The sequence below is a fragment of the Ursus americanus genome, chromosome 23 (genome assembly GCF_024610735.1).
Source record: "Ursus americanus isolate L20-20 chromosome 23, mUrsAme1.1.p, whole genome shotgun sequence".
NCBI classification, from domain to species: Eukaryota; Metazoa; Chordata; class Mammalia; order Carnivora; family Ursidae; genus Ursus; species Ursus americanus.
Genome location: NC_142149.1, coordinates 35,367,962 through 35,381,039, shown reverse-complemented (window position 1 = coordinate 35,381,039; position 13,078 = coordinate 35,367,962). Strand labels below are relative to the sequence as shown.

The window sequence follows — 13,078 nt, the reverse complement described above, 5'->3', positions numbered from 1 at the left end:
TCGTGCTCGAATTGTAGAGCACGTTATCTTTGCAACTTCAGAGTGTATCATGAAGCCACCCCTGAGTCTTTTTCTTTTTTTACTCATAGTCATAAAGCAAGTTCTTAAAACAATTTTAGGGAATGTCCTCAAAGTAAGCTTTAACCCACTTTCCTTTTTAAGAAAACAATTCTAGAAAGACGCACAAGTTAGCAATGAGAGAATGCCAAGTTTGGAAACTATTTTTTTTCCATTTTAGAGTATATTAATAGCAAAAAGCCTTGGGAATATTATTATTTTTTAGATCATAAACCCAAGAACAATTAAGACCTTGGAAAAAAAGGATTGTTTCCATGGTTTACATTTTTTTTCTTACATTTTGAGATTTTAGTTCTTTGTTCTTTTTTAAAAATTTGAGGTGGACAGGAAATTAAACCATTTAAGATGAGGATTTTGAATAGGATTCCAGAGAGATCGCTCACAGTATCTGAAGTAGGCCGTTTGAGAAAGAGAAAAGTTGCATGTTGGGGTTTGGATTAATTCAAAAGTAAAGCTGTGTCTGCCATTCAAACTGTGTTTTCCAGAAATTAATGCTTTCAAAAGTTGGATAAATATATTACGTCTTAATTATGATGTTTGCTGCTAACTAATTTGGAAGAAAGAGATCTTGGTATAGCCTCTGTCTAGTGATGATACCAACTGCCCTTTATTTAGGATTTTTCTTGTGCCATATATAAGACCAGTCTTGTGGTGGCTTTGGCAAGGAAATTCCTTTGTCAATGGAACGATCTAATGCTAGATTGGTCCATCTGGGACTGCTTTATTTGGTCCTTTCTGCATTTATCTGAACATGCTACAGAAAATGACTAAATAATAATTATTTATATTTATAAAAATAAATATAGCTCATTTTAGAAAATGACTAAAAATAACTGATTTATATAAAACATAAATATATAAATATAAAACATAATCATGTTCATTTAATAATAAATAATATAATATAAACTTAATATAAACTTATTATATTATAATAATATAATATAAACCTAATATAAACTTGCAATAAAGACTTGAAGAACTCATGCTATAGATTCAAACAAACAAAATACTGTTCTGTTTACTCCTGTGCCAAGTAAAGTCATACAGTTAGTTCTTGATGTCATATATCAGTGCCTGAGAAATTGTACAAGTGTAGTCATATTCTACAGTCACTCTCTGTTCACATTAAAATCTCTACTGATTTTTAAAAGTAGCAAATGAACATGAAGGGGACACTGGCAGTATCGAAAAGCTGGGCTAAATTACCTAAAATAACTCAAATTATTTTCTTTTTAAAGACCTACTTCTAGCTTTGTTTTTCCATCAGTTGAATTCTTTTGATAAGTTGTTTTGGAAAATATTGCCCCAATGGCTTTGAGAGCATATTAAGTTCACGGGCATAAGAGGGTCTTCTGGGTGCTGCCTTCTCTCTTGGATGTCCAGAAGACCCCACATGCAGTTGCCATCTTCTGTGCTCATTTGGTGGGTTTTTTAATGAGATTTTTTCACGATGACCATGAGCAGTGCCACTGTATGGTTGACCCTTGAACAACATGGCGGTTAGGGACATTGACACCCCCCCCCCCAGTGCAGTCCAAATCCCCATACAACTTTTGACTAATAGCCTACAGTTGGCCAGAAGCCTTACTGATAATATAAAGTCAATTAACATATATTTTGTATGTTATATGTATTATGTATTCTAATAAAGTAAGCTAGCAAAAAGAAAATATTACTAAGAAAATCACAAGAAAGAGAAAATACATTTACAGTACTGTATTTTTTTTTAAATCCATGTATAAGTGGACCTGTGTGGTTCAAACCCGTTATCATTCAAGAGTCAACTGTGTATCCTGACACCATTCCTTGGCCTTCCAGCCCCTTCTGACTTCAAATATCTCCAGAATAGCTGCTTTTCTCTGTTGAACTTTAAAGCACTGGCACAGAAACCTGGGGGTGCTTTCAGATAGCGTGGGTATCGTTTAAACCATAGATTTCTGTGAGTCGGGACAAAGGAAAAATGAGGTTTCTATGCGGATTAGGGAACACTAGAAGGCAATTATACCGCAGCATTTTGTAGCCTGTCATACTCACGCTGTGATCACTTTCATTCTTCTTTTCGTGAACAACTGTCCGAGTGTTTGAGACTTCCAGGACACAGCCCGGGTTCTCTAGGTAATAGAGCACGTGAAGGTAGAATAGGGTCAGGGGTGGAAAGAAGTTGAGATGTAGGAATATCTCATGGTTTGCTTTGGTAAGTGAAGTTTGGATTAAATCAGTATTGGAAATTAAAAGGTATTTCTTAGTCCAATGAACATTTTTGTTGCTATATAAAACCCTGGGGAATAGTGGACTTTGCACATGTATCCTTTCTTCTTTTTCTAAACTCCCTTCTCCAGAGCCAGGAACTTAATCACCTGGGCATATGCTTACTGCTTTAGAAAACTTCCATGGAAATGGCTATGGCCTTTGCGTCGTGTAGTGGCGGCTCACATTCTTTGTTCCCAGAAACACCTTGTTTTGTCTTCAACATCCATTCAGAGGGGATTTGAATAGAGGTTATGGAAGAGACTGCTCGGGTTACTTGCCAGCGTAAGCAAGAAAGCCATGTCTTGATTTGAGATCCATGATGGAAAGGAGCTCGCCTAGCTGATTCCTTGGCCTTTGTAACAGGACATTCCTGATTGCCAACAAATACCTGTATTACAGCACACAATTTGGCCTGTTATCAGTGTGCAATTGCTGTCCGACCTCGCACAGCCTCGGAGCTCTCCAGGAGAACTGGAGATACAGTAGTGATTCTCTTTTCATTTTATTGCATCCATTCTCTGTTTTCTTTTTCCTGTTTCTCCCGCAATTTTCAGAATTCACCTATCGAATGGAACACCCATCTATAGAAACTTCAGTGCTTACAAAATGTGGGTTATTCCACATCATTCTTCCAGACAGGCTTCCATCACTTACGTTGTAGGTCCTACAGCTTCTTTAATATTTTGAAAACCATCATACGGTAATACATGTAATTTGACTGCTTAGAAAATGTAGAATTGTTAACGTGAGAAATGAGAAATTTTCTTAGTTTAACCTACCCTCAGTGAACTGACTTACCACATTTTTCTTAGAAAATGGTTTACTAATATTCCCCATTCCAGGAACTACTACTCAGTTTTTATATTATTTATAAATGCTAAGATTTGGGAAGCCTGTGTTCTCATCTTCCTTACATAATTCAGTGTTCGTACTTCCTTATGTGCTCAAATGCATTGCACTTCAGTAAATTTTTTTTTTACGCTTTAGTAGCCAATGAATAAGCAAAAGTAAAATTTTTAAATCAACCTTGAGGCTGGATTTTGGTATATTTGTATATTTACTTTTCTTTTTTTTAATATAAATTTTTTTTAATCTTTCTTTGGTCATTTCTGTGAATTGCTCTAAAAGGCAAAATGTTATGCCTCTCATTTTTAATAAAAGTAAGATTTGTTGAAGACCTGTATGTTTAAATATAAACATATTTAAAAGCTCTTCAGCTAAGGTAATCCCTTATTGTTTATAATGCATTTAACCTGATTACATTACAATCATTTCTGGTTTTTTTTAAAACCCTAATTTTTTTCTTACTGCATAATTGCACAAAAAGGTCTTTTTATTACCATAGTAACCGGGTTGTGGTTTCCGAACTAGAGCTTAACTTCTCATTAAATTTACCTTTGGTCTTTGGGAAAATTGCCACCCTTCTAGTAGATGAGATTCTTGGCGCAGTTCATAATACAGCTTCCCCAGAAAGCTTTCTAGTAGGGTCTAAGAATGAAAAATACCCATGTTGTGAGACATTTTTCTGAGTGCACCCCTTGAAGATGACTCTCGTGTTTAACTGCGTCTGCCTCCAGATTGCAGTCCGCCTCGTTGGAGTCAGGGCACCTGCTGCTCCCTTTCACTATTTGGGGGGGCGGGGGGAACAACACTACAGCGGACACCAAGAAAGCATTTTGCCTGAGGTCTTGTTTTATTCATTCTAAACCGTACATTTCTCACCTGAAGTCTTTTTTTCCCTGCCGTTTAACAAGCCAAATTTGAAGGGTACCATTTACACCACAGAGGTCTAAAAAACACTGTTCTGTGAACGTTTTCTGCTTTTTGCTGGTTCGCCTTTTGTGTAATCCAGGTTTTTCTTTCCACTTTTATTATTAATGTAGTGCCCTTTTCCTAATTGAGTTTAAAGAGAAAGCGAGAGAGGTTCGGAGTATGCTCTTGGAGGAGCTATGGAAATGTCAGGAATCTCTTAACCCTCGGGGGAACAAAGACACAATGACCTAGTGTGGTTCACCTATTGACTTAGTTAGGAAAACCTGGGCCCCAGAACTCTTGAGCATTTGCCTTGTCAACCGTGTTTGCGGTTGTGAGAGAGAGGGAGTCTTGCACCCGGCCCTCCGGCCTCGTCCACCGAGACTGGAAGGACACTCAGCCCGTCAGCCAGACCGGACGGCCGGCGCGCTGGAGTGAGGGCCCCGCACACGAGCGGTTTTCAGCCTCAGCCGCTTTGGCGTTTTGAAAACGGGCAAGAAACTTCCCCTAGTTGAGACCTTTAAAATGATGAGTTGACATTTCATTTTTACTCTGAAATAATTCCATTTTAGGCCCTAAAGCGGCAACTAAATGTAAGATGAAGGCCGGTGGCAACTAGGCTGCACAAATACCATTAGTACACGTTGCTCACCAGGCGCTGAGCGGGGCGCTTTACCCGCGTTTCCCGTCCAGCGTCACGACACAGCCCTTCCAAGGCCATGGTCTTCTCAGTTGACTGAGAAGCAAACCAAGGTTGTAAGAACTGTTAAAGGACTTGTGTCGTGCACGCAAGCAGTAGGTGGCGCCGTTGAGTTGAACCATGATCTGTCTAAATCAAAACCCTACGTTCTTGGGGCGCCTGGGGGGCTTGGTCGATTAAGTGTCTGACTCTTGATCTCAGCGCAGGTCTTGATCTCAGGGTTGTGAGTTCAAGCCCCACATTGGGCTCCACGCTGAGCATGGAGCCTACTTGAAATAAAACCTTCCATTCTCTCTATTGTTTTATGCTACATCTTAAATTATTTAAACGTGTATTAAGAATGCTTTGTAAAATGAGTCTTCTGCCCCAGCATTTCTTTCTTTTTCTTCTTTCTTTTCTTTTTTTTTTCTTTTTTTTTTAATGAGGGGCTGATACATAGTTGAAGGAGAAACAGGAACCCACCAGGACCCAGACATTTGATTCTATTTGTTAGAGGCTAAAGTAGATTAGATTGATTTTTCTTTCCTCATACTCCATCACAGCAGTGTGGCGTCCATATTGACAATAACAACTAGGTAAGTAACTGCTTAATTAAAATCTTACCTTTGATCTTGCCTGAGACAGAGACTCCTAAGAATTGGTTAAAAGTTAGGTAACATTATTTTCACTTTACTTTTGAGAAATTGTCAGTTTTTAAGTCGTTTGTCATGTACATTTCATACGTCCATGTGTTCAAGGAACATTTCCCAACCAAGTCAAGACGAAAGGGACCAGTTTTAGGCAGGGAGTACTGTAAGTACGTTTTAAAGTTTGTAAGTGAACAGTTTATTAAATGACCCTAACCATGTCATACATTGGTAGATGATACTCCTGTCTTTTTATAGTAATCTTTACATGCAGGGAAATAAAAGGCTCTTTGTAACTAAATATAAATGCCAACTCAAAGCTAATGTGGGTTTTTAAAGATCAGATTTTACAGCCCAATTCCTTTAATTTTAGTACAAGCTCTAAATTTAGTTAACTCCAACATAGCATAAAACTAATCAAATATGCTAGACATTTTGCTTCTGCAGAGTTCAGGGCATTTTGCCTAAATCATGAGCTTGCCTCTAATTGTGGGGTCTTATTTCCCTTTCAGATATAGAGGACTTAAAATATGCTGCTTGTGGAACCTACAGTAGCAATTTTGCAGTGAGCACACTTACGAGCTATGACTGGTCAGACAGGGAGGACGCGTCTCAGGGCAGAAAACTCTCTCCATTTGTCCTCTCAGCAGGAAGCGGAGCCCCCTCGGCTGCCTCAGTTCTTCAAAAGAAAGAGACATTTGGCAGTTCCGAAAACCTCACCATGACCTCTCTCTCCAAAGTAACAACCCTCGCAAGTGAAGATGCTCTTCCAGAGACCGCCTTCCCAGCTTTTGCCAGTTTTAAAGATGTGATTCCTCAGACCAGTGAGCAAAAGGAATATGAAGGTGGGGACTATAAAGATTTCACGAGACAGGACTTGCCGACAGCCGAACGGAGCCAGGAGGCCACCTGTCCGAGCCCAGCTGCCAAGAGTGCGTCTCACGGCACCCCTAAAGAGTGTGCAGATGACTTTGGAGAGTTTCAAAGTGAAAAGCCCAAAATCAGCAAATTTGACTTTTTGGTGGCCAATTCACAGAGCAAAATGAAATCCAGCGAAGAAATGATCAAAAGCGAGCTGGCGACCTTTGATCTCTCTGTTCAAGGTGAGTCGCTTTCAGCGTCGATTATCGTACTGTGGTGGTTTCTTCCACTGAGGTGATAGATGTTCTTTCATACGAATAAAAAGTTGGTCTCTGGTTTAGTGGGACACAGATTTTGCAGCCTCTGAAGTCCGGGTCTATCATAAATAGCTATAAAAAAGGTTTACAACTGCACTGAAGTCAAGCCAGTATCCCTCAGATAATTGCTTTGGGGGCTAAAAACAAACGTAGCGCAGAGTCTGTCGTTCATTAGTGTGTTGGCTAGAGGAGTACTGTGTTGAAAGAGCCAGAGAAATGGATTTGATCCCCTTGCGGGCAAGTTCGCGCTGCTCTCATTCCCTGGCTGTGGACTGTATTTTTCAGTCCAGAGACTGCAGCGTGGTGGTGTGGGTATGGATCCCGTCTGCACACTTGTTTTGACTGATCCACACAGAAGGTTTTTAATGTGTGGAACAGCTGCCAGTAGATAAGAATCATGAGCTTGCACGATGTGTGTTTCTACCTTTTCTTGAAAAGTTGCCATCTCTGGCACCCCTAGGCCTATATCTCCCCTTTCGACAGTCCTGCGGAGCTGTGCAGCACTGCTCCCTCTGACAGGTGGGACGTGCTGTCCCAGTGTCACAGGCCCACCACTTCTTGTCCCCGGCTGACCTGGTGCCATCATTTACTTGACCTGCCTGCTCTCCGAAGGCATTGGAGTGTGCCGCTTCTGCTTTAAGCCCGTCCTGACCCAAGGCATCCCTGGTTTCTGTTGGATTGGGAGTATGTAGGAGTTCGGTGCAAATCCATGACTAATGACTGGAAAAGTAACACAGCTCTTATGCACTGATATTTAAAAATGCTATTTACTGCACACTTAACAGTCTACAGTGTAGGGTAAACATAACTTTCACATGCACTGGGAAACCAGAAAAAAAATTCATCTGACTCACCGTATTGCAATACTCACTTTATTGATGTGGTCTGGAGCCAAACTATCTCCAGTATCTCCGAGATATGCCTGCATAGCTTGCCAGAGAAGAATGAACAAGGATTGTGTTTCTGAATGCTTCGTGACGTAAGCATCCAAAGAAGAGGGTCATGTTAGCAAGGGAAAGCTTCCGCCTGCGTTAAGCTGAGTGATGAGAACCTTTGACCGTGCCATCCACTTCTCCAGGATCGCACAAAAGGAGTTTGAGCCTTGGCGATAAAGAAATAAGCCGCTCTTCTCCCTCTCCGGCTTTGGAGCAGCCTTTCAGAGACCGTTCCAACACTCTGAGTGAGAAGCCGGCCCTGCCTGTCATCCGTGACAAGTACAAAGATCTGACCGGAGAGGTGGAGGTGAGTAGGGGACTTTCCTCCAGGGGCAGGTAAAAGACGAGCCGGGCGCTGAGGGCCTCAAGAAAAATGCTCATGGGGAAGCGAGGGCAGAAAGTCACAAGGAACCAGACGTAAAATATTTAACTAAAGGGAGAGCATGGCAACATTAGCCCTGGATGAAAATACTTCCAGGTGGGCCATCTGCCGGAAGTTGTCAGCGACCCTGAAACTGAAATTATTCATGAGCCTTCACGAGGAAGGAAGTGTTTGAAGGAACTTGTCTTTGAGCGCTTAGACTTTATCATTTTAGACTTAGCGAATGTTGAACCATCAGAATAGAGGAGAGGGGGAGCGTGTTCCAGATCTGAGTCCCACGCTGTCTTCCTCCTGCAGCCAGTACTCTCAGCTCTCCGCCTCGCCCCTCCTTGTCACTCATCCATGCGCGCACAGCGGCCTCGCTGTGGAGCGGGAAGCCGTGGTCTAGTGTTAGCCCTCGTACTAAACGTCCATGGGGTGAGCACCTCTGAAGAAGTTTGCGCTAGTACCAGAGCAAATGAGGCAACATGTACAGAGGGAAGCTGCTACAAAACGTTCCCCTCAGATTTGCAAATCCTGTGCTCAGAAGTTACACGTGTTAGTAATTTTGAACAGTCGTTAGTGGTTTCAAAAGATAAACCGTGCTTGAAGTAGAGTGGTTTTAATAAAAAGGAAAGTCTTCCAGTGCTCTTTAAATGGACAGAAAGCACAGAGGCTTCCAGCCTTCCTGGTTTTAACCCAGCTCTTGTTATGAATTCCGCAGGAGAATGAGAGATACGCGTATGAATGGCAGAGGTGCCTGGGGAGTGCCCTGGATGTGAGTATGTTGCTGCACGGGAGTGCTGTCCTGTGCCATTTTGCCTTCTTGTTCACTCGAATGGACAGAGGAAAACCCGAGGAGAGCCCTCCCTCGATGGCCTCGTGCAAAGGGAAGCTCTGTAGAAAGTCATACATCATAAGGGAGGCTTTCACATTTATGTTAGCAAACACTGGCTCATTTGTCACTTGTGCCCTCACCTGTCACTGTGTTTAAAAAATAACAAAAGGCTGTCATTAACACTGCCTAAATTAAAATAGTATTTAAACTAAGGAATCTCTTCTCCAAAGAAACGGAGGGTTGTAACTTCAAGGTTAAAATTAAGTTCTCAGATTCGTGTCCGTGTAGTCATTTACATGTATCAGCCCATCATGCTTCTTCACACCTCCCGGCTTCTCCATTGGGTTTTCTACTGATAGGAAATTGATTTGCAGTGACTTTTCTCAATTATATAAGGCGAGGCCTTTCATTTCTCGTAGGTCATTAAGAAGGCAAATGATACTTTAAATGGAATCAGTAGTAGTTGCGTGTGCACAGAAGTGATCCAGTCCGCTCAAGGCATGGAGTATTTACTAGGTACGTTCTTTTGTGTTGTAGTTATTCAAAATCTTGACATTTGACAGTATTTTCAGTTTTCCCTTATGTTAAGTATTGTAATCTAGATCTTTCAAGCTACATCTGACTTCACTAAGTAGCGTCTGCATTTGTAGGTAAGATGCTTAAGTCATAGAAACAACTGTTTGACTTAAGGACCCTGTGGCGAAGTTTCTCAATCCTTATACACATACCAGCAACAGCGTAAAATTGGGTCTGCGTTACCAGTTTATCAAAGAATCTGACCTAGATGAGGCATTAGAGTGAAATCCTCTCGGGGGCACTTGGGTGGCTGCATCGGTTAAGCATCCGACTCTTGATCTCAGCGAAATTCTGGGGTCTCCAATTATTGCCTTACCATGCTCGTGCTCTGTTGATTCTTCCTCTCTACCCCTTGATGACATCACAGATTCCTTACCTTCCGGACCATCTCTGTCTATTAAATGTCACAGTCCAGCTTGAGACCCCAGTCTCGGTCTAGTCCGGTGTTGCTCTCCTCCTGAATCAGGTCACATTTGGCCCGTGGCCAGAGCCACGTGCACTGGACCCGAGTGGTTTTCAGATCTCTGTTCGGGTGTCACCTTCTGAGTGAGGTCTTCCCTGGCCTCCCTTTCTCAAAACTGTGTCCCTGCAACCCACCCTGGCACTTCTGTCCCTTTCTCTGCTTGATTTCTCCTTTGCCCTGTCACCTTTAATAGCTTGTATATTTTACTTACTCTTGCTGACAATCTGTTTCCCTCCCCTGGAACGAACCTCCAAGAAGGGAGTGATTCGGTCTTTTTTGTTCCCTGCTGTGTCTCTAACACTTCGACTCGTGCCTGGCACACGGCAGTCACTCAGACATGCGCTGGACGAGCAGAGAGTGAAGGGATGCGGTCTCTCCTTCGCTTCTGCCGCCTCCCTCTAGCTCCTCCCCCTGCTCAGACCGGCACAGTCTCACTGCACAGACAGACCAGGTAGGAGGGTACCTGTCTGTCCTCCTCTAGATTTCCTAGCACCTGTGAAAGATTGTCTTAGAAGCCCCCTCACTTGACTTAGGGTAGGCAGTCATTCCTGCCCTTCCTCTGGGGAAAGAAGAGGAAAAGCAGAGTGGTGGACCCCAGCTGATGATGCCCTACTCTGAAGACCCCCTGGAATTCCTCCAGTCCTTTCTTCTAGAGGTTCAGGGGAAAGCTGGGGATGTATCTGGTGGCTGTCCTTAGAAAGTGAAAATACTTGGCACCTTTCATCCTGGCTGGAAGAATTCAGCCACAATTCAGAGACCACAGGAGAAGGACCACGCTCTGTTCTGTTAAATATATGTAAAAGATGCATGAAGCCACAGGGTTTGTAAATCATTGGGCATTCGGAGAAGTGAGATAATTCTTAATTACTTTGTGATGATATTGACATTCAGATTCTTTTAGGCTTTTGATGTTCCCTTTTCCGCCAGTTTAATAGGATTTCCCAACTTAAACAGACGGACTTATAAAGAAGCCAGAAAAAAATGAGCTAATATTTGCATGGCGTCTCTTGTTTTACGGGCACTGTTGTAAGCCTTTTACAGTATTAACCCACTTAATCCTCTTTGGCGAGGTGCTTTTTATTATCCTCGTTTTACAGATGAAGAAAGTAAGGTCCAAAGAGGTTATGTGACTTCCCTAGAGTGACACAGCTAGGAAGTGGCAGAGTTGGGATTTGAACCTGGGTGGTGTGGCTGTGGTCTGTGCTCTTACCAGTAAGGTACACTGCAGCACTGTGTAGGCTGGAGTAGTACGTTCACTTCTGTGCAGATACAGTCCGTATTTCCCGCTAAGATACCAGCAGGCGGTGGTGCAGCCCTGTGCTGCCCACGCCGCTCCGCGCTGCCCGCCTCACCCCGCTCTCTCACCCTGCAGGTGTCGTCGAGGTGTACAGAGTGACCAAGCGTGTGGAGCTGGGGATAAAGGCCACCGCGGTGTGCAGTGAGAAACTCCAGCAGCTGCTCAAGGACATCGATAAAGTATGGAATAACCTCATTGGCTTCATGTCCCTGGCCACGCTCACGGTAAGGCCGTTAGACGTTCAACACTCGCTTTCCTTTCCAGAAACCTCAGTGGTAAAACGAAGTGTCCGTTCCTGTGGCGGCACTTCCTGCAGGATGAAGGTGCAGTGCCTGTTGGACCGTGGGACGTTCAGGGAAGGGGATCTTTGTACAGTTAGCTGAATGGCACCAGCTGGGCCTCTCGCTAGCCTCCGGGCCTGTGGAGCCCACATAAATCAAGAGCACAGGAAAACAGTCACTCGGTCAACATCCTGCTGCTGCTGCTTTTTTTTCGTTTTGTTTATTTAAATAATCTCTCCATCCGACGTGGAACTCACGCTCACAACCCCAAGATCAAGAGTCGCCCATCTTCCGCCTGAGCCAGCCAGGCACCCCTTTTAAGTCACATACATAGACACGCATTTTGCAGAGCATCGGTGTGAGTTCCTCTGTTTGCCCTTCCAGGTCCGCACGGCCCCGTATGTGTCCTTTCAAAAAGCTGGGCAACACATCTTGCTCCTGTCCTGTGGTTCATTTAGCCTTTTTACTTTCTTAGGTCCTTAGATTATTTCTACTTCTTCCTATTATGAATAGTTCCATTCTGAGTATCATTAAACAAATGACTATTTGTCCTTTCAGGGATATAGTTCCTCCAAGTGGACTTAAAAGGTCAGAACATGTGTTTGCACACGTGCGTGCGTTCGTATATAGCTATTGTTACTTTTCTTGTGTGGCTTTCCAGAGAGCTGGGGCTAGTGGGCAGTGCTTCCAACAGTATGTAAGTGTCCTTCTCTTTACGCTGTGTTCCAGCTTGTTTTGTCCGCTACTTCATTTAGCAAGTGTGTAGTGAGTATCTAAAGGTGTTTTGTTTTGTTTTTAAAGATTTTATTTTTAAGTAATCTCGACACCCATTGTGGGTCTTGAACTCACAAGCCCGATATCAAGAGTCACATGCTACCAACTGAGCCAGCCAGGTGCCCCCCTACAGGTGTTTTATATTTCATTCATTTTGTAGAGGCTATGCAGCATTCCAGATGATAATTTATTTCCTTTCTGTGTAAATTGATCCTCTGTTTTGACCATTTGAGCATCTATTCAATGAAATACGGTCATTGACCTTACATATTTCATATTTGTAATAGATTTATATATACACACAGACATAGACTGGCAAACTTATATCTGTTATTTTCTTCATCTTCTATTTTCTCTTCGTTTTCCATTTCATTGGGCAAAACTATTTTATTTTTATATATTCATACCTATTCAGTTTGTCTCTGATAATATCCTTTATTTCACAATAGTCAGAAATTTATCTTCCTTCCACAGCTGGAATAAATATGCTATTCCATTTTCTTCCTTTCTTTCCCCCCCTCACATATAACTGTGTGACCCATCTGAGCGGGCCGGCAGCCACGGGGTAGGAAGCGGTTCTCACTGCGCTGTGCTGATGGGCAGGCGGATACCAGCTGTCCCAGCTACATGCCTTCAACAGCAGATCTTCTCACCATTGTTAGGTTGCTTCTGGTTTGTAATCTAAGTTCTTAAAGAGTCTAAATCATTTCCAAAATCTCTATTCTGTTCCGTTGGACTATTTTTCAATTTAGAACCTAAAATCATACAGTTTGGGTAATTATTTTTGAAAAATACAGTTCTGGCCAGTACAATAAGAAATGAAATATAAATATTTGAAAAGAAGAGATAAAATTATGTTTATTTGGTGATATGAAATACTTATGAAATCTGAATTCAAGAGGTTAAATTTATTGAGTTTGGCAAAAATTCATAGCATTCTTACATATTAATCGTAGCTAGAAAGTA

The 13,078-nt window shown here is 42.4% G+C and overlaps 1 protein-coding gene across 9 annotated transcripts in view; it reads left to right on the top strand.

Moving 5' to 3' along the window:
* The window catches only part of SYNRG (synergin gamma), an 86,742-nt gene that overhangs the window by 52,997 nt on the left and 20,667 nt on the right, over window positions 1-13,078 (top strand). For 6 of the 9 annotated variants that reach the window (XM_045773719.2, XM_045773715.2, XM_087854598.1 and 3 more), the window contains 5 exons: window positions 5,922-6,512; window positions 7,666-7,829; window positions 8,608-8,661; window positions 9,141-9,237; window positions 11,133-11,281. In XM_045773719.2, the coding sequence (XP_045629675.2) occupies window positions 5,922-6,512; window positions 7,666-7,829; window positions 8,608-8,661; window positions 9,141-9,237; window positions 11,133-11,281 (1,055 nt within the window). The remainder of the gene's footprint in view (window positions 1-5,921; window positions 6,513-7,665; window positions 7,830-8,607; window positions 8,662-9,140; window positions 9,238-11,132; window positions 11,282-13,078) is intronic. The other 3 variants (XM_087854597.1, XM_087854596.1, XM_045773720.2) reach the window with 2 other exon arrangements.